Raw genomic sequence first — 24,389 nt, 5'->3', positions numbered from 1 at the left:
CCGCGATGCCGGTGCGCCGGGGCCATGTGGCCCCCCAGAACACCTACCTGGACACCATCATCCGCAAATTTGAAGGGCAAAGTGAGTACCGCTCCCCCGGGCCGGCCCCGGCCCCCGGTCCCGGTGTCCCCGGGCTCCGGGCGCCCCCAAACTCCCGGGGACAGCGGGGAGCCGCGGGGGGACGGGCGGGCGGCAGCGCGGGGACGGGCGCGCAGGTGTCCCCCGCGCAGGGGACGGGAAAACGAAGGCTCCTCTGTGACCTCCCAGGGGCAGAGGGGTGGGCGACAGCCAGGCAGTGCCCCCGCGGGTATTTATAGACAGGGCGCTAGAAGGGACAAGCTGTCCCTGCCCTTCGGATCCCCCCTCCAGCCCTGCCAGCGGCTCGGCTCCTGGCTGAGACACCCCAGCCCCCGGCAGACCCCCGCGCCCGGGGCTGGCAGAGGCTCCCCGGGGGTGGCAGGGACCGGGGAAGTCCCAGGATGGCGAGCGCTGGGTGGGAGCCGGGCGTATGCCAGCGCAGACGGGCTCTCTGCCTATTTGCCTTCAACTCCGCGCTGCTCCGAGGCAGCCGTCCCTGGTGAAATGTTGCCATTTGCTGTTGCTCGGAGTAATCCTTTATATGAATTTTTTGGCTGGTTTTAGTGTCAAATATAGCAAAGAGTTCGTGCGCATCGGGGAGCTCTGGGGTTTGTGTGCGGCTGGTTGGGGGCTGCGGGGAGGAGGCGGCTCCGGTTCAGCTTATGCTTTCGCAGCACCCCGGTGGGGTTGGATCGTCCTTGCACAGCCGGGGACATGGGGAGGAGAGTGGGGGGCCGGGGTCCCCCTGTGATCCATGTCTAGGGGAGACTGGGGGAGAGGGGGAGAGGGGGAGAGGGCTGCACGTCCCCACGGAGCACCGGGGCTCCCCGCAGTTTATCTCTGAGTTTGCCGGGTGGGCGAACGTCCCCGGCGCTGCCGTCCCTGCCGGATCTGTGCTGCCTGGTCTGGCAGTGAGTGACGTGACCCCGGGAACGGGAAGTGAGAAAAACTGTCCCTGGTTCCTATCAGTCCCTGCTGGGAAGCGGCGTCTGCGGAGCAGCGGGGGCACATGGCGAAGCGTGCCAGCCGGGAGGCAGCCAGGCCCCCCTCATCCCTGCCAGCTCCCTCCCCCCGGCCTGTCGGCCATGACAGACACTAGCCAGGCAGCTGCCTGCCGGCCCTGCCGAAACGTCCCCCCGACTCCCCCGCAGCAGCCTCGCGACCCAACAGGTGCTCGGAGACACCAGGCCAGGCCGGCGGCCCCCGGGATTGCATCGCTGTTGCAGCCAAAGTCTGCTCCCTCCCCTGCTCGCAGATGCTTTCACCTCCCTGCAGCTCCCATGGGTGCAACTGGATCCCAGCAAGCCCCCCTGGGAGCCAGAGAGACCCCAGCCCAACGCTTTCCTCCTGGTGCTTCACGCTCACGGTGTGCTGCCAAGCAGCCCCAGCCCAGTTGCTCCCCCAGGCTGGACCCTGAGCACTGGGTACCACAGGGCGAAGGCAAATCTGCAAGGGAGGTCGGTGCAGAAAGCAAAGCTGGGGCAAAATACCCGCAAGGAGTTCTGGCTCTCCAGCTCATTCCCCTCACGGCCTTGGTCACATCACTTAGGCTCAGCGTAGCTGCCCCCAGAGCGGTGTAATTGCAGTAAATTCTGTCCTGCTCCAGCCCATCCCTGGTCCAACCTGCTAGGGCTGGCAGTGCCAGGAGAAACTTCCGTCGCAGATGGTAAAGGCACCCCAGAAACAGGGCTTTGGCAGAAGGGCATCGCTGTCTTCCAGCTGGCAAATAGATTTGGACAAAGTAAAACCAGCAGAGGAGAGAATTTTGGAAACATTTGAACATAATGTTTTGTCCTGTTTCACTACCCCTCTTCATTTGGGAAAGACCATTTCCATCCTGCATGGCAAAGGGAACAGCAAGGTGTGAGGGAGAAGCGAGTCCCCCAGTGAAGAGCTGCCCAAAAGCCACTTCAGGGCGGGCTGAAATGTGTTTGGTTTGGCCCGCTAGAGCTTGGCCATTTCTCCCTTGTTTTCGCCTGCGTTGAATTTCTTTCTCTGATGTTTCAGTTGAGGCATCAAAAAGCCATTCCCTACACAGCCTTGTGTCACAGACCTTAGCGTCACCTCTCCAGAGGGCTTCTGCCTCCCTCGCTCAGTGGTGCAGAGGCCTTGGGAGTACCGGTTTTACTGGGAGGACCTCCTCCAGGGCTGAAAGCCACCAGGGGCTCAGGAGGCGGCATTAGGGAGAGTCTCCCCACGTGCTGGGGAGGGGGATCCCCCCCACCCCTGCTGGGGTCCCACCGGTCTGTGCCGTGGCCAGGGGGGCCCTGGCCTGAGGCCCACCGAGATCTGCGGGAGGTTTCTCCAGCACTTCAGCGAACCTGGCGCTTGGCTCTGGCGCGTTCCCCGGCAAGGCTGGGAGAGCGAGCGAGCAGGGGATCTGGCACAAACACGCTGCAGATGCCATTCCTGGGTAATCCAGGAGATTAATTGGGGTCTGTGCTAGGAGGCAGCTTCCAAATGGACCCTCTGCAGCTTTGACCTGCCTCTGGCTGCAGCCCAGAGCAGATGCCAAACCATGGGAGAAGCGGTGTGGGGGCGACCGCCCGGGCAGCGGGTGCTGCCTCTGCCCTCTCTCGGTGCCCGAAGCCCCTCTCCGCAGCCGCCTGTGTGCTGCCCTTGGGGGCGGTCAGGCACCGTGCTCTGCAAATTGCTAGATTATATTAAAGACAGGAGATGAGACGCATGCTCCAATCCCAATCCCATCCGCTCGAGCTGCCCTGGAAATAGAGCGGCGAGCCCTTTCTCTGCAGATCCACGGGCTGCAGGCAGGGTCTTTCCCCATGTCCTCGGCCTCTGCTCCACGCGGAGAAGAGGAGCCCATCACAGGGCAGCTTGGCCATGGGCACGCAGCTTCCCACTGAAGAGCCCAGCAAAACCTGGCCAAGAGATGATCATCCCCAGGGTCTGGAGCAAGCCCAGGATTCCCCAATCTCCGTTATTTCTCAAAAATAACAGAGCAAAGCATGGCCTGAGCTCCGGGGCCAAATCAAGCCCTTGGCCACTGAGCCATGGCATGGGCAACTTCTAAAATAGCTAGTGATGGATAAAAGTGCCAGAGAAGAGAGGATCCAGGCAGGCAAGGAGGACTAGACCCCCGCATCTGTCTGGAGGCAGAAGGCTTATCCGCGGGGCCCCGGGATGCAAGGAAAGGAAAGGGTCTGTCCCTGGTGCCATGGGTCTGCTTCAGTGGTTCCCCTGAGCTGCCCCGCTGGGAGAAGACAACCAGAGCAGAGCCCAGGAGCAAGAGGTTTCCAGAGCTGTCACCCCCAGCGCATGCAATGGGTAGGGGGCACCGGTCCCTGCCTCAGTTTCCCCTTTTGTCACTTTTCCACTTACATGTGCACATGTGCCACCAAGCCCAGCAGGGTCCTGATTTCAGCTTCAGCCCCAAGGCACAATTATCCTGTAAAGAATTAGGAGGAGGATCATTAGTTTGATGGGGTTTTGCCTGGCTTCCCATGGAAACCGAGCACCACACTATCTGTTCCTCTTACCTCTTGCCTGCTTTCAGTCAAATTTGCCCAAGGGTGGGAGGTCTCCAAGATAACTTAGATCCCTGATAAGTCTCTTGAGAAAAGGAGAAGGACTCTATAGCTCTTCGCTACCCCAGAAGTGCTCTTCAGGGAAAGTCTGCGGGTGACTTCCCACGTACTAAACAGCAGCGAATCCACACCTGCAAGCAGGTGCCTAGATCCTTCCTGGCTCCCAACACTCATCCCTTCCCACCTCCTCAGCTTGGTCAGCCACAAGACACCAGCCCTTGCCACTCCACGGTGGCCCTTCTCGGGGCTCAGGTGCCACCTAGAGAATGGGGCTATCTGCATAGTGGGACCCTTGTTTGGGTTTCTCCTGTCACTAGTCACTGATTCACGTGAAATTGTAAGAATTTTCCTCTCCAAAACCACTACTGCCTCATCACTCCCAGCTGGAACAAGCTTCTTGGTGGGGAGGACCCTACTTGGGCTTCTCTCCAAAGACGGGGAGCAGAGGCTGGTACTTGAATCACCACCAAGATCGTGCCCCTGGCAAGCCATGACATCCCCCATGGTGTCCTACCACGGGTCACACCACTGAGTTGGCCCACCCACCTCTGCTGGGGCTGCCCCACTGCCACCAGGACCACCCATCCCCGTGAGTTCGCACCTTCTCCTAAGCCTCCGCTCTGCTGCGTCCCCACAGACCGCAAGTTCCTCATCGCCAATGCCCAGATGGAGAACTGCGCCATCATCTACTGCAATGACGGCTTCTGTGAGATGTTTGGCTACTCCCGGGTGGAGGTGATGCAGCGGCCGTGCACCTGTGACTTCCTCACTGGGCCCGACACCACCAAGAACTCCATCGCGCAGCTCACCCAGGCCTTGCTGGGCTCCGAGGAGTGCAAGCTGGAGATCCTCTACTACCGCAAAGACAGTAAGAGCCGCGTCTCGGCGCGCTCGCGGCGGCCGGTTGGCAATGGGGTTGCTCAGAGCAGGGCAAGCCGGCAGGAGGCTGCGGTCCTTGCAGCAGGTCTGTGTGGTGTCACCCCTCTGCGCATTCGCTGGATGGTGACCTGATGCCACTGCTGCGTCATGATTTCACCCCAGGTACTGGGGTTTAGCCAGAGGGTGGTGGGAGCAGAGTCAACCCTTGGAGGCTCCCACCTGCATAGACCCGTCTCTGCGCTGACCTGGGTGCTGGATGCATTGGGACCTTGAGCAATGGAAGGCACTGACGGACTATTTGGGAATTGGCCCATTCATGAGCCCTTGGCTCACAGGCCAAGCGATGGCCCTTCGCGCCCTCTGCTCGCAGCACAGAGCTGGCTTGTTCACGGGGTCCATAAGGGATGAGCGAGGTTCACGCAGGAGGTCTGCAGAGGAGCTGGGGTTCAGATATGGGTGTCCTAGTCCTGCTCCAAGATTGGCCATGGCCCAGGTCCATCACTCACCTGCCTGGGGAGATGCCACCAAGCAGCCAAGAGCTGCTGCCTCGAATTCAGTGGGGCGAATCGGGCTAGTGGCAAGCCCATGGCGCCGAATGAGCTGGGTCCACCCGGCACCAGGCTCCTCACGCAGCGGATCGGGCCCTCCCGTTTGAGCCAAAAGCCGGTTCGAAGCTCTCCTCCACGCTCAGCCTGGGCGTTTCGGCCCTGGCCAGACAGCGGTGCAGCTGCCGGCAGCTGAGCTGCATTTTCATCAAGCAGGATGTGGCTTGTGCGTGCACAGATGGAATTATGTTAAGATGAAAATGAAGCTTTGATGGAAAATACTAGTGATTAGTTCTAATACTGCAGGAAGTTAAATAAATATTTAGTGCCTGATGCTGCAAAACAGCGGCATCCAGGGCTCCCACCAGAGCCAGAGGTGGGGAGAATTCAGAAGATCAGGCACTCGCTAGAGGGAAAAAACCATATATTACGTATCTTTTATTTTCAACCTGCGGAGCCTTCTCATTGCTTTACATCCTATCAACTGGGGGCTTGGCTCAAGGGCCGGGCTGCACCCTGCCGTGGGTAGCTCAGAGGGATGAAAAGGTGGAAGAAAAACAATTGGAAATGAAAGGAGAGAAAAGGCAACAGTCCTGGCTCCCAGCCCGGCACCCTATCTCCCGGGCTGGGACCCAGGTGTCCTGGCCTCCCTCCCGGCACCCTATCTATCTCCTGGGCTGGCATCCAGGTGCCGGTCTATCTGCCCGGGGTCTTATCGCTGGGCGACACCCCCTCGCGTTAACCCAGATCCCCTCTCCCCGCGCTCAGCCCGGCCTGACCCGGCTCATCGGCAGCGTCTGACCGCTCGCGGGCCTGATGTGCCTCAGGCCTTCATCTCCTCCCCATCGCCCGCTCTGCTGCCGAGGGATCCCGTCACAGCTTTCCCAGGCTGAGCCCTCCCCGGAGGAGGCATGCAGGGACTCGTGGCTCCGCGCTGGGTCCCGCTCCAGGGCTGCCCCGCTCCTGCCTGGCCACAGCCGCGGCGTCACCGCGTCTCCCACCAGCGACGGAGACGGTTAATAGTGCTCTGCTCAGCCCGGACCGGGCAATCCGGCGTTCAACGGGTGAGCGGACATAAGAGCCGGGACGCATTGCCATCCCTCGGCCACTTGATCTTTAAGAGCCGCTGGATGGGGCCCAGCGTCCCCGGGAAGGCACGAGAAGAGGGCACATGCTGTACCCCCCGCTCCCGGCCAGGCTGAGCCTCTTTAGAGGGACAGCGCATGGCCATGGCAAGGACAGCGTGCGTGGTGCCCATGGGTGCATGCACAAGTGGGCTCATGGGACCTGGATCCAGAGGGATCCATCCTGCAAGGCGCTGAGTTCCCGCAGACTCAGCCCTGCGGTGCACCGGATCCTGCTCCCTTTTGCATGGGATTGCACAAACCGGGGTTGATCGCGGTGAGAGGGGCCAAGAGGCAGAGCTTGGCCCTCGTCCATCCGTCTGCTCCCGTCCAGGCTTCCCTCGCTCCCTGTCGAAGGCAGGAGCCAGGCTCACGCCACCGTTTCCCTGGCGGGATCCTGCTCCGACTGCTGCTCCTGCGCCCAGCCCCTGGCACCTGCAATGGCTCTGCAGGAGGATGCAGGCAGAGGGAGAAATGGGTCCCTGTCTGCACCACTGGTGGCTTCGGGGCCACCAGGAACCCCTTCCCGCTTGTCACCCCTCTCCGGGATGGCGCCAGCCCCCAGAGCAGCGAGAGCTGGAGGGAAGCCAGATCCTAAAGGGACCAGGATCCGCGTCCTCATCTGTCCTTGGGCAGCACCAGTTCCTGGAGCGCAGGATGCTCGTTCCTCCCCTCGGAGCCCTGCTCTTCCCCTAGGCCACGGGAAAAGCTCGGCGCAGCTCTGAGCTGCTTTCTTCTCTTTTTTATTAAAAGAGAAGGAGAAAAAAAAAAAAAAAAAGCCTAGAAGAAAGCCCTTCGTGTCTATTTTTAAAACCCAGCCCCACCAGCAATATGCTTTCCGATTGTCTCCCCCCAGCACTCGGCCTGCGGCCGCTCAGCCCATTATAAATGGGTCTTATCGGCAAAGAAAAGGCCTTCGCGTTACAGGGAGCTGCTGCTTAATTAGACCACGGAGGCTCTGAACCCGCCTGTCCTCCTTTTCATAACGGCGTCACCAATCTCCAGGCTCGACCTGCTGTTTATTACTGCGGTATTCCCGGCTCTGCAGCGTGCATGGTTGTTTCCTTGCTTTTGTGGCGTGCCAAAGACAAAATTATACCACGAACCTGCCTGCCGGAGCCCCCCCGGCTGCTTCAAACGGAGCCGAGCTGAGCCGGGCTCTCCTCGGCCGGGAGCTGGCGGAGGCAGGAACGAACGGGAGCGCCGGTGGGAAGGGGGCACCTGCGGGTGGCTCTGTCGGTGCGCGGGCAGGGCGTCCCGCCAGGGCCGTCGCTCAGGGGACGGCGCGTCCCCGGCGAGAGCGTCGTTGCTAGAGCTGGCGAAGGCCACGCGGCTGAGACCGGCCGCGGTCCAGACCCGGACGCCGGGGTCCCTCTGCCGTACCCCTCGGCTGGCAGCGGCCCGGCTCTGCCCATCGCTGCCGGCACCACCGGGGCGGCAGGTACCGCAGGGCTTGCAGAGGGGGGACGAGCCGAATTGCAGCCCGGGGACCCGCAGAGACTGAATCACTCCTGCGGCAGCTCCAGGGCGTCATTTATCCGGTTCAAAATTCCTCTGCTCGGTCAGGTGAACGTGCCCAAGACTGCGTCACCGCCAGCGCACTGCTAATTATAAAAAGAGCCAAGGGCGCTTTCCTCCGACGGAGAGCGGCCAGGGAGACGCAGCCGAGCGGGGAGAAGATCCCACTGCCCATCCCAGCCCAGGGGCGACGCTCTGCCCCATCCCGCTCCCAGCGGGGCCGGTCCCTCCACGTCCCCTGGGTGCGCGAGTCCCTCCGGCCACCCAGCTCTCCAAGGAGCCAAAAAAATGAGCAGAAACAGGGCCAATAAACAAGGCCCCAGTGAAGGATAAACGGGAAAGGCTCAGCTCCCTCCTCCCTGCTGCTGCAGCCCTGGAAAAGACTTGGAAAGCGGCTCAAGCCCAGCTGCGGCTCATTTGGGCTCTAATCCACCCCTTTCAAAGCCGGGAGATCAGTCAAAAGTTAATTTCCTTACAAGATGCTTGACAGCTGGGCCTGCCAGGGCCGGGCACCGGGGCCAGGAGCTTCATCACGGGCTCGGGCGCTGGAGCCAGCTCCTGCCGCAGCCAGGAGCAGCCGCGGCCACCGGCCCGGGGACACCCGCGCATCCCGGCGCTTCTCTCCGGGGCCGGCAGTGCCATCGGCAAGAGCTCCCGAGGGCAGCCGGTGGCCCGAGCCAAGCCGCTGGCACAGCCCGAGCGGCGGCAGCTGGCAGCGCCCACACGCAGCGCTTTGCTTTTAATCTGCGCGAATTTGATGCTTATGGACATGAGAAGGCAGAGCCTGGTCCCCAGGCAGCCGGAGCCGCGGGCAGCTGGTGCGGCGGCCTCCTGCCAGCCGGCCGCTCCGGTGCCACCGGCCACCCGCTCCAGCCACCCCGGCCCCCCCGCACGCAGCCCTTGACTTGTCCTTGCTGGAGCGGAAAGGGTCCGTGTGCCTCCCTTGGGCTGTGGATTAGGGCCTTGGATGAGCCCAGCAAACTCGTTACACTGGTGCCTTAATCCAGGATTTCCCCCCGGGAAGGAAGGAGGGGGAAAGGTTACAGAGTGATTGGGGACCCTGGCGGAGCCGAGGGTGTCCCCCGCGTGCCCCACGGGGCACCTCAGCAGCACGTCCCTCCGTCCCCGGGCACGTTCCCCGGGCACGTCTGTCTGTCCCCAGCCCAGGGGCAGTGGCTTGGACAGGGTCAGCTTTGCCCAAGGAACGAGCGTGGTTTCGGGAGTCTTGCAAGTAGAGAACAGCAGCCGCGGGACCGAGCCAGCCATCCTGGTGGCAGGGGAGGCACGGCCGGACGACAACCCCCCCAAACCCAACTTTTATCCCTTTGCTTTTACAAAACCACGAGGTTTTTAAGCCAAGCCAGTGCGGTTTGATTTGTTTGCGAGGGTCAGGCTTGACAGAGCTGGGCTGTGACCTCGGGAAGGGGACGCCGTGGCCTGGCTCCAGATCGGGACTTATAAACATCACCGCTCGCAATAACAAATGCTGGCGAAGGCGGCTCTTTCCCGAAAGCCCTGCGTGGGCAGAGCTCCCCGATTCCCACCCCGTCCGCCTCCCGCCGGCTCCCTGTGACACCGGAACCAGGCCCCAGGAAACGCTCTAATTGCTGCAGCTTTTGCTGCGCGGCCGGTGCTAAGCCATGCTAATGCCCGCAGGGATTTAGCGCGGGAAGGGCCGACGCACGTGGCGCCCGCCGCTGCCTCGCCGTCGCGACCTCAGCGGCCTTTCGCCAGCCCTCGGCTTGAGCCAGGACCCGTTAGGTTCCCGGAGACCGGAGCGCCGTGTCGGGGCTGGTCTCAAGCCGGCACAAAACATCCCAGTCCTCCTCTTCCATTTCTCGGCTCTTAAAAAATCCCCAAATGCTTTTCCCTTGAGGTACACCACGGTTTCCAGAGCACAAGGCGGCCGGCCCAAATTCCCTCTGCAGGTCACCACCTCGAGCAGCCCCTGGTCCGGACACCAGGATGCCAACAGCCCTTGGGAACGCACGCTCCGGTGCAGGCACTGAGCACCGTTCCCCGTGGTGTTACGTCCCTCTCGTGGGTGGGAACGCGTCTCCCACTGCCTCCGAGAATCCCATCTCCTTCCTGCGGCCACATGGCACCAGCGGCTCTTCGTTATCCTCCGATCGCCTGATGCTCCCTGCTTTTTCCCCCCCTCCTCTATTGTTTCCAAGTGATGAGCTCTCAGCTAAGAGCAGAAATTCCTGATGTTAGTCACTGCGCGCAGGGCTAAGATCCATCCCATCTCCGTTACTTAATAAGGTCATTCGAAGGGTTTGGGGGGGTTGCTGCAAGGAACGTTCGGATGCTTTCGTGTCGCAGCGCGTTTCAATCTCTCCGCGCTCAGCTCGGGCGCGGGAAAGGGCTCCGTCGCGGCGCTCCGGCCCCTGGGGGCTCGCGGTGGTTTGCAGAGACGGGACATGCGTCCGCGGGAAGGCGACCGCCCCGGCGCTGGAGTGGCGGGTGGGAGCCTCGAGGGTTCGGTTTAGGACCGCGGGGGCTCACTGGGCTTCTCTCCCGAGTTTCTAGCGCTTATTCCAGACGGGAGCAATCCCACAACTCGACTTTCCCATGCATCTCCTCAGACGGGCGGCCGCTGGGACGGCCCCGGGGCTCCGCTCCCGCCGCGGCCGAGGGAAACCCCGGCCTCGCGGCATGGGGATGGGCTACGCGCGCCGCCCTGGCTCCCACTTCGGCAGCGAGGAGGAGCACGGCGCTCCCAGCCCCGGGGCTGCCACTGACCCGGCACCGTCCCCATCCCCTCCGTGCCCTTGCCAGCCCCTCGCCTCCGCTCTGTTATATAATACCGCCATGGATTTAGCCACTCTGCCATGAGACCCTGCAGGTTAAATCCCCCGGCCGGGGGAGGGAAGGATTCGATACGAGCTCCCGGGGCAGATTAATTGCTTGCTTTTGGGTTTTTTTTTTAATATTCATAGCAGTACTGGTTTGTGTCCTGCTCTCGGAAACCCCCGTGTCCCCTTGATTAGTTTAATACTGGTGATACCGACAAATGCATTAACCGCTCCTGCCGCTGCTGAGGATAAGGGGGCTGGGAAGGGCCGACAGTGACATTTTTAATGTTATTAAGTGCTCGCTTTTGTCAAGGTCGGAGGACAAGGTGGGTTGGATGTCCACAAACATCCCGGGCCAGTGCCAGCTGCTGTTCCTCGGTGGGAAGCTGTAGGATAACCTAGCGCTTGCCGACACCTTAGGGACAGCCCAGCCAGGAGGATGCCCAAAGCCGGTGTTGGGAAGGGAAAATAAATCACGGGAGACCGGAGCTGAGGCCGCTGGGGCAGCAGCTCAGCCCGGCTGAGCCGGTGGGGGAGGCGAGCAGAGGAGGCAGCCCTGGCCGCTGCCACCTGCCCGCAGGTACAACAAGGTGCAAATTAATCCCTGCAGCAGCTCCGTGGGCTCCTCTGCGTCCCCACCACCCCTGGGGACAAGCGGAGGCACCGTCACCATCGTGTCCCTACGCTCCCCGGAGCAGCCGGGACCCAGGGCACGCGCTGCCCCGGCACAAGCGACCCCATTGCGGCCCGCAGAGCCGCAGCAGGAGCCATCAGTGCCCTTTTCCTCCTGCCGTGTCCCATTCGTGTCCCCTCGCAGCTCTCCAGGGCCCCGTTTCGCCCCAAATCGCCGCCCCGCAGCCGCGGCGGGGAGGAAGCGAAGACAAAGCGCCGGCAGGTTGCGAATGCCCCTAGGACTCCTCCAAGAGATCATTCGGCGGCTGGATAAAATTAGACGGATGGAGACAGATTAGCTGAACAGCTGAAGGGAAGAGACAGACAGATGGATGGGGCCGGTGGATTGAGGAATGAGGAAGGGAGCGGAGGGACGAGGCCCGGCCGGGGGGCCCCCCCGGGCCAAGCAGCGCTGCAGGTCCCGGGCACAGGACGCCCGGTTTGGGATGGAGGCGAAGGACGAGGGAGCCCCAGCCCAGGCGGGGATAAACCTGCTGGTGAGACACCAGCCAGAGCCAGGGCCAACTCCACGGGGAAACCGAGGCAGGTCTGGCCAGAGGTGCCGGAGGGCTGGGGGCTCCCGGCCGCAGCTCCGGCCTCGCCGGGGAGCTGCCGGTACCCAAATACTTGCAGTTGTGCAAATGSTCCCCGAATGCTCGAGGATCTGCCCTAGGTTTTGGGTCAGGTTTGAGGGAAGAGCAGAGCGCCGCCTCCGCTCCCCCCTTGCAAGGTGCCGGCACACGTGGGCCGAGACGATGGACGCGGCACGGTAGTGGGAGCCGCAGCTTGGGGCCTCGCTCCGAGTTGCCCCCGGGCGCCTCTGTCTCCGTCTGGGCGCGCGGGTGACGTCCCGTCTGGCAGGGAGCTGGAGGAGCAAATGAATTCACGCCCGGAGGTGCGTCTCGCTCCTGGAGCGGGAAGCGCGAGCGAAGCCGCCGCTCTGGGTTCATTCGCTGCCTCCAACCGCCCTGGCGTGGGGACAGCGGGGGGGTCCCCAAGCCCGGGAGCCCGGCTGCGGTGGGACAGCCCCGGGGCACCGCCGGGCTGGGGCGGCAGGGCTGCGCCTGGCAGGGACGGGGCAGTTTTGGGGACACCCCCCCCACTGTCCCTCCCCTCCCTGCTCCCTGCTCCCTGCACGCGTGGTGGCTTAGCGGGATGGCACGAACGGCTCGGGGCCATCTCCTCCCTCTTTGGAAGCCCGTGGCGTTAGACAGGGGGTAAAATCATCTATTGGGGGCTCTGACTGTAAAACAGGGATTATTTCCAGYTCCCGTGGCTGGCAATCATCACTCCTCTTTGGTGTCCACGCAGCAAGTCCCACGTCCAAAGTCAGGCAAATTCACGGAAGGATGATAAATCCGTCGGGCTTTGGTAGAAGGTGAGACCCCACTTCTAGCTCTGCCTGTCCCCAAAGCCACCTCCAAGAGGCTGCATGCCTGGACGACAGGACCAGCTTTTCCCGGTCGCGCCAGGCGATGAAGCAGCGCCAGGCCCCTCTTCCTCGCTCCTGGCAGGGCGTTTCATCTCTGGTCGTGTCCCAGACTCGGAGGTCCCGGAGCCCTGGGTTGAGGGACAGCCCAAGCGGAGGCGAGGCGAAGGGCTGGGCTTCCCCTCGCCCACTTTTGGGTCTGGACTCGTCCACACCAGAGACGTCTCCGGGCTGGATCAGATCCTCCCGCCTGGTCCTGAGAGACTGGCACGTTCGGCTGCCGTCTGGGCACCCGCTGCAGGGACCGCGGAGGAAAGCGCACAGAGCCGGGGCGAAGGAGGGCAAGAAAAGGGAGGAAGGAGAAAAACAAGGTGTGAAGGAGGGGAGAGGGCCGGGTCCGATCCCCGGGACAGGGCGCCGGGCACTTTCGCGAGCCRGCACAGGGGAGGGTGGAGAAGGGGGCTCATTTCTCCTCTTTCCCGGCAAAGCGGCGCCCGGGGCAGCTGCCGGTGTGCCCAGGCTTCCCTTAAARTGGCTTTATCTGCTGAAAATCCCTACTCGCCTTCTCCCCGCCGCATGCTTTTAAGTGGATTTCCTCTCCGTGCGGTGAACACCGATGAAATAAAGCAAGCAAGAAATAATCCCGGCTGCCTGGCCCTTTAAACGGATTTAACCGTATCCATGTCTTTCCCCTTCTTGTGTGTGTGTGTGTGTGTGTGYGCGCCCCGCTGACGTCACGGCAGATTTTGAAGTTCCCCGATGCCGGCCATCTGCTCCCGATTACAGGAGGCCCTGAGCTCCTTAAAATTGTGCGCGGAGAGGCATCGGCATCGCCGTCCCCCCTCCCCGCAGCCCCGGCCGGCTGCGAGAGCCGCCAGCGAAGCCCTGCCGGGGCCATCAGCGCCGCTCCGCGCTGCCTGACGTGCTAATCCCTCCCGTTTGCGCACTGCCGAGAGGGGTAAGGGAGATAAGGGATCCCGGCCGGCCAAAAATTCCCATGGGAAGAGGCCGCTTTGCTTTCCGCGAGCTCCGGTTTGGAGGCGCGTGGTCTGCTTGCCTCCAGCGCCTTGCACCTCCATCCTGGAGAGATGTGGGCAGCTGAAAGGGCTTAGATGTCCTCAAAGGATCCGGGCCAGGCTCACGGGACGAAGGCATTTGCCGGCCAGGCACAGGTCGGCATGGGAAACTGCCCACGTCTCGGTGCACGTATCCCACCTCCCCGCAGGGGAAGCGCTGTGCCAGTCCGGGCACCAAAAACGGGAACGGAAAAGGCCGATGCTTCTGGGGCGGGTCGCGGCCGATGTCTCACGATGCAAAAGCGTTTCGGTACCTGGGGCCAGGCTGGCTGTTGGGATGTGGTGTTGGGATGCGGCTGCCCGCTGCYGGCATCTGGGGCAGGAGGCGGCTGAAATCAAGCCCCCAAACCTGCCTGGCGATGGCACGGAGATTAGCTTGATTGCAAACAGCACGCCTAATGAGGTTACACTGCTACCTGGGAACTTTGCAAGCTCTTAATTGCCCACTCTTTAATTGTGAGGCTAAAATGCATTAATAGAAATAACTGTCCTTTGGAAAAAAATAAAAAAATAAATCAAGGTGCAATCTGTGTTAGCACTCCGCAGAGAGACAAACTTTGCCAAGGGCTCAGACTCTCCAAATCCTCCATTCCTGCAGTGAGGAATTGCAGCTGAATGCTTAAAAAAAAATACCTTTGCACCAAAGCAGGGTGCTGCAAAGAGGGGGRCGGCGGGCAGAGGCCCGGGCAGCCCCCTGAGCCCTGTCTCTGCTCTGTGGCAGCCTCGTGTTTCCGGTGCCTGGTGGACGTGGTCCCGGTGAAGAACGAGGAAGGCGTCGTCATCATGTTCATCCTGAACTTCGAGGACCTGGCGCAGCTCGTGGCCAAGAGCGCCGGCCGGAGCCTGCACCAGCGGCTGTCGCACAGCTGGCACTCGGGTGAGTGTCGCCGGCGGCCGCGTGGGGACGGCGGGGACGGAGGGAGGGCGGCGCTGGCCTTGGCRGCATCCTCYGGGCAACCTCCACCATCCTGCAGATGAGGAATGGGCTGAGCCCCGCGGTGGTCCCGGCCGGGGCRCAGACCTYGCAGCCCCTCCGTACGGGGACGGCRCGACGGTCCCTSCCGGGTCGCCGGCTGCCCAGGAGCAGATGTTTGCAATTCTGCAAAGCCRTAGCTCCGCAAGCCGGTTAATCCCGCGTAGTTCGGTGCTGAAGCMACGYGGTCTGGCCCTGGCACCCTCTTCAGCCTCTTCCTTTGGGCTGGCACGGCCCCGGGGTCGGAGCATCCCGATCAGCGGACTGATCCGGCTCAAAAGCRATGGGGCAAAAAAGGGCTTTTGAGCCTCGCCGCCCGCACGACCCACAGCCCAGCTGCCGGGCTCCCCTGCTCCTGCTGCAGGTCGCTCCCGATTCGGGGTGCTCCAGCGCTGGGGGTCACGGGGGTCATCACCGGACAGGGTGAAGCGGCGGTGGGTGCTCAGGGGCAGCGAGGTGACGGCACCCTTAGCCCGGGTGAGGTCCTTGTTCAGCGGTGGAAGGAAGCTATTGCACGTCGCCGTGGCCGTGCTGCCTATGAGCCTCAGCTCTGCCTGGAGCTGGAAGGGTTTACAGGGGCTTTCGGAGGCAGGGGAAATTCAAATTCCCGTTTTAGGGAAGGTTGAAGCAAAGGGAGAGCCATGATGAGGTTCTTAAAGGTATTCAGATGCTAAAAGATGCATTAAACACACTGCAGCGTCTTAGACCCAGCCCTGGAAGGAGAGTCACAGTTTCTAAATATTGTCCTGCTATCCACTGCTCTGTGTTAGTCATCCATATTTTTATGTAGGTAAATAATCCGACATATATCTTAACGCAAACAGTGTGCCTGGCGATGCGTTTCACTGTATATAGCAGTGTCACCTGCCGTGCTTCAAGTCGGGCTGGAATACATGGATCAAAGTTAATGCAGCGGGACCAGGCCAGGTCTATCCCCCCGTGCTGCCGCRCGCAGGGAGGCACGGCAGGGCCGGGGACGCATCGCGGGACGGACGGGCAAAGCAGCAGCCTTCTGCCGGCAGCAAGCACTGCCCGGTGCGGCTGCACAGGGCGCATCCGCGCTACCTGTTGGATCAGTACTTTAATATGAGTTTTAAATGCATTCACAGTCAGTGCATATTTGTACAGCAGAGCCGTTGATGTGTTTGCATACGTGGCCGTGTGTACCAGCGGAGACGGTGTGTGTGATTAATCATTTTGCATGTCGTAATGCCGGACRTACGCACACAGGACTTACGGACATATGTGTGTGTAGGTACATCTTGCTTGTGCATGTGTTCCTACCGCTATGAAGCAGTGAGTTTTCTCTCTTCGGTGCATTAATATAATAGCAGTTAACATCTACTTTAACACAAGGCTGAATGGACTGCTAAGTACATCCTGAATACCACCAACGTTGCTGGCTTCCAGCCTCTTCAGCTGTCAATATGTCTTGACATATTACACTTTTGTATCCTATCTAAAATAGCCTGAGATGTGTGTTTGGCTACAGACGGTACCCACATAGAAATGGCACTTATTGATTTCCTGCGCGCTCGATATTATACTGCATACCCCAAGGAGGCTTGCTCAGGTTTCAAAGCCAAGCCCTGGGGAGCGAGGAAATGCCAGAGTTGCCTGTGCAATCTCAGATCGGTCTCTTGTGCATAGGGTTTCTGACTGAGTCTTTAATTACACGGCCACAGGCGGCTGCTTGGCCGGTCCCTGGCTCGCTCGGTGCGCAGGGAAAGTCGGCTGCTTGCTTCTGCCGTCTGCAAGGTTGGCCCCGGTCTCAGCTCAGGCTCTGGGCTGCTGCGAGGGTGGATGAGGAATCAAGCTCAGGTTGTCCAGGCCAAGGTAGCAATCTAGAGGAACTGGGCCAGGGGTCATCTCCTCTCTCACCAGCTGTGCAGAGAGTCAGGAGCCTACCATAGCTTTTTGGTTATGTATCAAGGCTAAGTGAAGGGAGGTAAATCCTGCCAAAAATGAACAGCTCCTCAATATGTTGCTTTCTCTTAGAGAGAATGATGCATTTCTGGAGATCCTGTAGCTTCCATCTCATCCAGGGATCTCTTCCCTGTGCCATCAAGAGGTATTATTGCTAATGGAGGATGAAGACATAAGGAAAGTCAGCCAAAGTATCACCTAACATTGCATTGAGGTCACTTAATTTTTAATGTAGGCGAAGCTGAGCTAAGCAAGGGGTTTCTCTCCCTGGCTCCCGGCCCTGCATGGTCCTGCACCTGCGGGACTCTGCTGAGCCAGCTCCACTCACTAACCTAGCAGCAGACCAGCCCCTCAGTTTTGCCCCGGGGAAGTTTTCTGTCCAATTAGTGAGTACAGCCAGCTCTGTTGAGAGCCGGATAGATGCCAGAGCTGGCCCAGGATAGGAGCGGGAGGCCCAAAGCAGGAGGACATGCCAGGGGAGCGTGTGCTGCTGCTCAGGCTAATGGAAGCCCTGTTGTAGGAGGAGACCGTTGCCTCCTCAGTGGGTCAGCCTTGCAAGTGGATGAGAGATTTTGTCACTAGGGGTCATGACCATGGACCTGGCGTCTCACCCTGGGTGCTGCTGGGGAGCATGCCCTAGCAGACATGGATTTCTGCTGGTTCCTCTTCAAGTCTGACCCCTTCTCTCCATCCTTCCTCACTCCCATCTCCCCCAGCCCAAACTCCTCGCTCTGTGTCCTGCTTGCCTTAGGTGATCTCACCTCCAGCTTCCCCTCTCAAATAAAGGGAATCCACATGGACTTGGACACCTCTGCTTGAACCAGTTCTCTAGCCCCCTTCGGTGGTCCTTGGAGCTTCTCTCTCCTCTTCCCACCCAGCCGCTATGCCTCCTTTCAGCTCCACAGTCCTTACCCAGTTTTGGTGTCTGCTTCACACAGTTGTCCCACACTCCCAGCTCCCACTTTGYCCCTTGCTCTCAGCCCTGCTCTGCCTCCTCCCCTCTCTTAGCACCCTTAGCCCAGGCAGTTCCCTTGCCATCGGTCCCTGGGGCGCCGGTGAGGTGGCCTCCTCATCGCCCATGGTGGCAGCAAGGGCACTGCCACACGCAGCCTTTGTTCCAGCATCCCCTCCTCTAAAATCCAGAATAACCTCAGGAACAAAATTCCTAGAACTATTTTTTTAAATGCTTTATAAACTTACAGGCTGATTTTTTATTTTTCCCAAGTCCCACCAAGGAGATTTAGAGGCTCAGTTTCCTTCAGGTCCAAATCCCTTAAGTGGCTTTAACCTCTTTATCTGGTTTAAACATCTTCTGCACCTTTCCATCTTGCATCTGCTAGTGTAGCGGACTCTACTCCAGTGMAGTGGTGCTTTCTGCTGGGCCAGGGTCTCCCTTGAGCGGTAGCAGTTGAGCCGGTAGGAGCCTTGAGACAGCACGGAAAGAGCGAGATTGCTGGAGGGGGAAGGGCCATGTGGCACAGGGGTCCCCAGACGCCGGCTGAGCAGCAGGAAATTCGCTGCAAGGCCTGGGGACAGCAGGATGCAGAGGTTCTCCGCTAGGCTCGGGTTCACACCCGGTCCCAGGCCAGGTCCATATGGCGTTATCAGAGGTGCAGTGGCCAGGCCAGTTGCGGGGAGGGGAGGAGCAGGAGCAGCCCTGCGCTTGAGGTGCTCTGGGGGCTGCTCTTCTCCCCGAGTCCCAGCCAGCCTTCAGTATCACTCTGGGAGGGCAAGTGGCCCTCGAGAAAAGCTGGGATCCCGCTCTCCAAGCTCCCTCCACAGTGTGGCTGAGCTGCAGGGTCTCTTCCCTAGGGAGCTGGTTCAGTGCTGGCCTGGCGGGGATTTACCAAAAACCCTGGCATGTGGCACAGCCTCAGCCCAGGCCCTAGCTGTAAAGCATGAGATCCAACACCACCAACCCAGGAGGATGTGAAGCACCAGTGTCCACCAGCAGTCTAACTGGGAGACACCTGTAGCCTGTTCCCCTGCCGCTGCCCCTGACCCTCCCCAGCCATCTCGTTCCAGCCGTGGTGTGCAGCTAGGTTATATCTGTGTCTCTTGTGTTTTGTTTGTGTTTTTCTTTTTAACAAGGTCAAGGTAGGAGGTTGAAGTTTAGTCTCCCGTCCCTGCGGCGACTCAAAATCCAGCGGAAATCTCTGCCCACCAGTGAGTTTGATGGAGTAGCCATTGACTATGGAAAGGTAACCGTAGCCTTTGTCTGATATAAGTCCATGCCTCAGGCTAGGACTCAGTGCTCTTCCTCAGCTCTCCCCACCCCATTCCCCTTTGGCTGCTGTAGCTAGTGCCGCATTCGGTGGTAGGGGCTCCCACGATGGGTCAGTGCTGAGCATGAGCCTTGGCAAGGGCTGGCAGTGAGCGTTGTTGCCTTGGTTGCATGGGATAGAGCTAGAAGCTGCTGCTCCGAGGGGCCAGCCTGACGTGGTGCATGCCATGGCGCTGGAGAGGTTTGCGGGGGGCGCAGGAGACATGCACTAGCCTGCTGACACTGCTGCTGAAGCTAGGAGAAGGTCTAGCTTAGTAGCGCAAGTTGCCTGGATGCTAGAGCCTCATGGGTATGCAGGGAGCCAGCAAGGAATATGGGATGCGCTGCCCGAAGGAGGGAATGTGCTGGTGACTGCAGTGAGACTTAAAGCAGGTCTGGTCTGAGCAAAGAGCAGAAGTGGCAATGACTTGCAGGCATGCCTTGAAATGTCGCATTTCCTCATGTTTTCCTGGCAGTGCATGTCCCATCCTAGGCAGCGTTGGCAGTGCTGGTTTCTCAGTCCTTCCAGGGACCTTCTAAAGTGCCAGCTCCCCCATTACTGCAGCAAAGATTTTGTGTTTGTAATGGAGAGTGATGCAATCATTGCTGACCATGCTGAAAAATATCTGTGGCCTTTTGTAATGGAACTTCTTTAGAGACTGTTGTTCTCATTATCTTCTTGACTGTCAAAAGCATTCAAGGTACCTCCAGGCAAAGATATGTTGTGTTCTGAAACATTCTAGGTGGAGGCAGAAGGCTCCAGGTAGGAGTCTATTGCTCTGCTAAGGTATGTCCAGGTGCTAGGTTGTTGCTGTATTAGGTATATCCAGACAGACTGGATATAGCTGCTTCTCAAAATTATAGATATGATCTGGTGAAAGGTACCTGTCTTATCAGAGGTTCTACTTATGGAAAGTTGAAGACATCTGTAGTATTGTGAGATGCTCTAGGTATATCAATCTCAAGGACACTAGTGCTGCTAAAGGCTCTAGGTGCTCCCAGGTAGAAAGGACGTAGTGCACTGCAACATTTTTAGGTATTCATATGTGAAAGATGTTTGCTGTTCTGTTAGATGCTCTGATGACAACCTGGTTACCCACCACCAGTGGAGTCTGGTCCAAGTGATGGCAGCCCAGCAGATGTAGAGGCAAGCAAGCAGCTTGACCCCGTCCAGGCACTCATTCAAGACATCCTGAAATATGCAGTAGGGACCCTAGGGACAGTGAAAAGTGCCACAGCCTTTTGTTGCCTTGGGCACACAGGCAAAAACACGGTCCTTCCTGTGGATATGACTGGAATGGGCCTAGACCCTCAGATTTCTGCCCCAGAAGGTGGTTGCTTTGTACGCCCCATTGCAGGCGTCATTAAAGGCTGGACGTTCTTTAGGTCTCCAGGAAAAATGTTTCACAATGGCCAAGGGGAGGTGTAGGAGAGGAAGGACCACATATGACAGAGTTTGCAAGCCCAGCAGCTTCTTCAGTGCTTTCCGGTGCAGAGCACATCATCTCCATTAGACACCAGCACAGGGCCTAGAGCACTGACTCTCCTTGGTGGTTTGAACTCTTGCAGTGAATGAGGACAGGGCAGGTCCAGTGGTGGGACATAGGTACACCTTGGAAAAGAGCATCTCAAGGCATGTTCTCCAGGGCAACCTATCTCTATAGTTTCCTCTTTTCTTGCTCTGGCCTGCTTCTCATCTGCTCAGCAATGCCTTGCAAATAGCCCTGCATTTGCTCAGCCTCCAGGGAGCAGGAGGCAGCTGCAGGGGCCATCTCGGTGCTACAAGAGATATAGAAGCTGCCAAGTCCCCGAGGACTCGGTAGCCACGCCACAAAGCACCCTCAGTTCTGGTCCAGGTTGGAGCTGAACTCATGAACCAGCAGCGCTTCCCAGCCCTCTGCCCTTCCTCTTACCTCTCCCAGCTTCCCCCTCCTTTCCCCTCTCCCCCCCACCCCAGCACTCAAGGACCCCTTCTAATGAAACGCTTTCTCCTGGCTGTCTTAAAGCCTGGTGGTGACTCCCTGATTTTGAGGGACTTGAAGACATCGCCCAAGGAGAACTGTATGCAGTCAGAGACCGAATCCCTCCTGGAAAAGGAGAGGAGGCCAAGCCTGGAGGCCGACCCCACCGTACAACACTCACCCCCGAAACAAGCACCTCCCTTGCTGGGCCAACCAGGGTCACATGCTGCTTGGGGTTTGGCTCGGTCTCGCCCTGGGGGCAGCTTCCACAGCCTCCGCAGGGTCTCCTCCTTGGACAACTTTGAGGCTGCGAGGTCTGAGTTCCAGAGAAAATTCAGGGAAAGGAGGGCAAACTCAGGTAGGGGAAAACCCACGGAGTTCTCTGTCCTACTGTGGGAGCGGTGGTCCTCCACTGAGTGTCCTCCTGTGCACTTCTTGGGGGGAGGTCTCTTACCCTGTACTGTTTTTTTCCTCTGAGAAGGGGAGATAAGGTGGGGTCTTCTCCCTAAAAACACACTGATTTCAATGTGTTTCCCTGTGCAGGCGGGTTCTGCTCTTTAAATAGATTCATCTGTGTTTTTGTGAGTGAAACGTGTGAGACTGCGTGGTCTTGTGTTTGGCTGCCTCATAGATCTGCCTGGTGTAAACCTTATGAGAGGCATCCTGAGCTCCCATCCCACCTCCCCCGGGAGGGAGCAGAAGGGGTCAATCGGCAGGTGCAATATAAGCAATACCCATGGATTAGAGGTGAACTAAACACCAACTAATCCACCTCTGTAAGTTTGGAGGAAATGTACCTTCACCACGGTATTCACTTCTGGATCTCTTGTTCTCATGATGTTGACAAATAAGATGGAGGTCAGGCAAGAGAAGCACCAGCAACCAAGGTGCTAGAAGGATGGAGAGAGATCAGTCTGTGGTGTTTGGCTAGTGAAAATGGGGTAGGGGATCATGACTCCTCAAATAGTCAAAATTTACGGACTCTCAAGAGGAGGGGATGTAGCATGGAGGAAGGAAAAGGGATCTAAGGGGGAGGAGAAGGGTGGACAGCAGGAAGGTCAGTGCTAACTGTGCATGTTCAAAGTGTCTTCAGACACTCTTCCTGCCAGTGACATCTCTTGGGCTGGTATCAGAGTGCAAGGGATAGAAGCAGCAGAAAACTGAAAAAATAACCCTGCCTTGCCCATAGGAGATAGATGGGATGGGACACAATGGTTACGGTGCTCAAGGATGTTTCTAAACCTCTGGGCCTGGGTATGTGCCTCTTCCACGGCTGCACCTTGCCAAGAGCCAGTCCATGAGCCAGCCACCTCCGGGGCCTCTTCCCTGGTCCTGCATCTGAGTGTTCTCAGGGAGGAAAAACAGGTGCTTGATCTGGGCAGGTCCAGCAGGTCACTAGTGTGGACAGCCAGGAACCAGCACCTGGGGCACTGTGACCCAGATCAACAGGGCCTGGCAAGCCCCAGACTGGCTATATTTCTTCTTCAGGAGAAATCTCTATCCTCCCCCTTGGAGCCTGGGGGGTGGAGGATACGTCCATGTGAGAACACTGCCCAGCTCCTGACTCAGCTCACTGAACAAGAACCAGGGCAGCAGCTCAAGAGCTGTGTTGGCCATGTTAGAGCATGCAAATATGGAGGAAACCTGCCTCTTCATTCACCTCCTTTCATGCCAATTCTTGACATCCCTTCCTGCTGCGCTTCACTGGGGCTGGTCCCTAACCCACCACAATCTTCAGAGATAGCTAAGGATGTTGGATACTCTATATTTTGGCAGCCAGTCTGAGACCCCTGAAGGAGGTTTGATGGTGAGAAAGTGGGTGATCTGTCTGAAAATCAGGCCCCTCTCAGGCATCTCAGTTTGGGCATCCCATGTCAGGAGCTGCCCTGAAGAAGCTGAGCCTTTATGGCCAGGCAGACACTGTTACSCTTCTAGGTGGCACCTTCTGGTAGTCCCCAGCTCCTGGCTGTCCTGCCACGGAGGTCAGGGCCCTGCTGATCTGCTCCTGTTCCTGCTGCCTTCCTGAACGGTCCTCTCCACCCTGGTTTTCTTTCAGAGGCTTCCCACGTCAAACCCAACCCCCCGAACTCCACCTCGGACTCGGATCTCATGAAGTACCGGACCATCAGCCAGATCCCCCAGTTCACGCTCAACTTTGTGGAGTTCAACCTGGAGAAGCACCGCTCGGGCTCCACCACGGAGATTGAGATAATCGCACCCCACAAAGTGACAGAGCGCACCCAGAACGTCACCGAGAAGGTCACACAGGTATGTCAGCAGCGGGACGTCTCCACACAGGACCGCGACGCTGTTGTAGCAGCAGGCATGGCTGTGTTGGCACATTGGTATGTTCACAGCAATTTCTGTGGCATATTTTTTGGAGAAGAGGGAAAGGGAGAGGAGAGGATAGTGATACCTGGCATTTCCACCCAGTGGGAAATTCCAGCCTCTCTGCATTTTATTTTTATCTCTTCCTGTATGAACCAAATGGTTGAAATAATAGCATTTTTTTTCACTGACTCGATATTTCGGGGTAATTTGTATACAGAAGGAACACGCCTTGCTTTGAGTGCGCTACCCCAGCCTTCCTCCAGGCTGCATTCCACCACATAGGCGTAGTTCGAGTTCCCGCATCCCTTTTCTGCTCTGCATTGCCCCATCTGACCGTGACTGTCATGAGAGGTGGGGTGCTGGGGGACACGGGCACGAACCACTTGCAGCATGGTGGCACTAACGATGGGCTCCACGTCCCCTCACGCTGCCTGGGATGCGATCGGGAGCACGGGGACCACGCAGAGGGGCCACGCGTTCCCCTGCAAGACAGCAGGTGGCACTACACCGTCACCGAAGGGGACACGCGTGGCACTGCGCAGTCACCAACGTGCGTGGCACTGCACTGTCACCACAGGGGGCATACACAGCAGTGTAATGTCACCAAAGGGGACCCACGTGGCACTGTACTGTCTCTGAAGGGGACATGCATGGCAGCACACTGTCACTGTAGGTGACACACACGCCAGTGCACTGTCACCATAGGGAAGGTGTCACTGTAGGAGAGGTGCATGGCATTGCACTGCCACTATAGGCAATGCACATGGCATTGCACTGTCACCCTAGGAGACATGCATGGCATTGCACTGTCCCCGGAGGTATGCCTGGCACTGCACTGTCCCCATAGAGGACACACGCGACACTGCACTGTTCCCAGAAGGGCCAAGCTTCTCCTGCCTCTGGATGCATCCCAGTGCTGGGAGTGGGGAAGTGCTGGTGCAAGCACGAGCGGGGAGGGGACATAAGCCAGCCAGGACCCATCTTGGTGCTCACYTGCCCAAGACACACATCAACCGCAGGCCTGGGAGCCGAGCTGGGAGACGCGGGGCTCAGGGAGATGCCCACAGCAGTATTTCCTCCTTCTAAGCACAGGAGAGAAAATATTTTTAAATTGCCATCRGAAAATTATGACTTTGAGTCAGTGAATGAATTAAAAGTCGATAGGAAAAGCCTGTAGTGGGAATTAGGAGAGCCAGTGACCTGCAGAATAAATCTAACGGCACCCCTGTCTCCACCATTGCCGGCAGCAGATGCCTAGGGAAGATTTAACG

The 24,389-nt window shown here is 58.9% G+C and overlaps 1 protein-coding gene across 1 annotated transcript in view; it reads left to right on the top strand.

Moving 5' to 3' along the window:
- Window positions 1–5: 5 nt before the first annotated feature.
- Window positions 6–24,389, top strand: part of KCNH6 (potassium voltage-gated channel subfamily H member 6) — a 38,428-nt gene continuing 14,044 nt past the window's right edge. Inside the window, exons 1-4 of the mRNA XM_026059249.1 lie at window positions 6–81; window positions 4,261–4,491; window positions 14,386–14,541; window positions 22,844–23,055. Of these exons, the coding sequence (XP_025915034.1) occupies window positions 6–81; window positions 4,261–4,491; window positions 14,386–14,541; window positions 22,844–23,055 (675 nt within the window). The remainder of the gene's footprint in view (window positions 82–4,260; window positions 4,492–14,385; window positions 14,542–22,843; window positions 23,056–24,389) is intronic.

The sequence above is a fragment of the Apteryx rowi genome, unplaced genomic scaffold (genome assembly GCF_003343035.1).
Source record: "Apteryx rowi isolate R43461 unplaced genomic scaffold, aptRow1 scaffold_154, whole genome shotgun sequence".
Classification (NCBI taxonomy): domain Eukaryota; kingdom Metazoa; phylum Chordata; class Aves; order Apterygiformes; family Apterygidae; genus Apteryx; species Apteryx rowi.
Note: the sequence above shows the minus strand (reverse complement) of the source record. Positions and strands in the feature narration are given on the sequence as shown.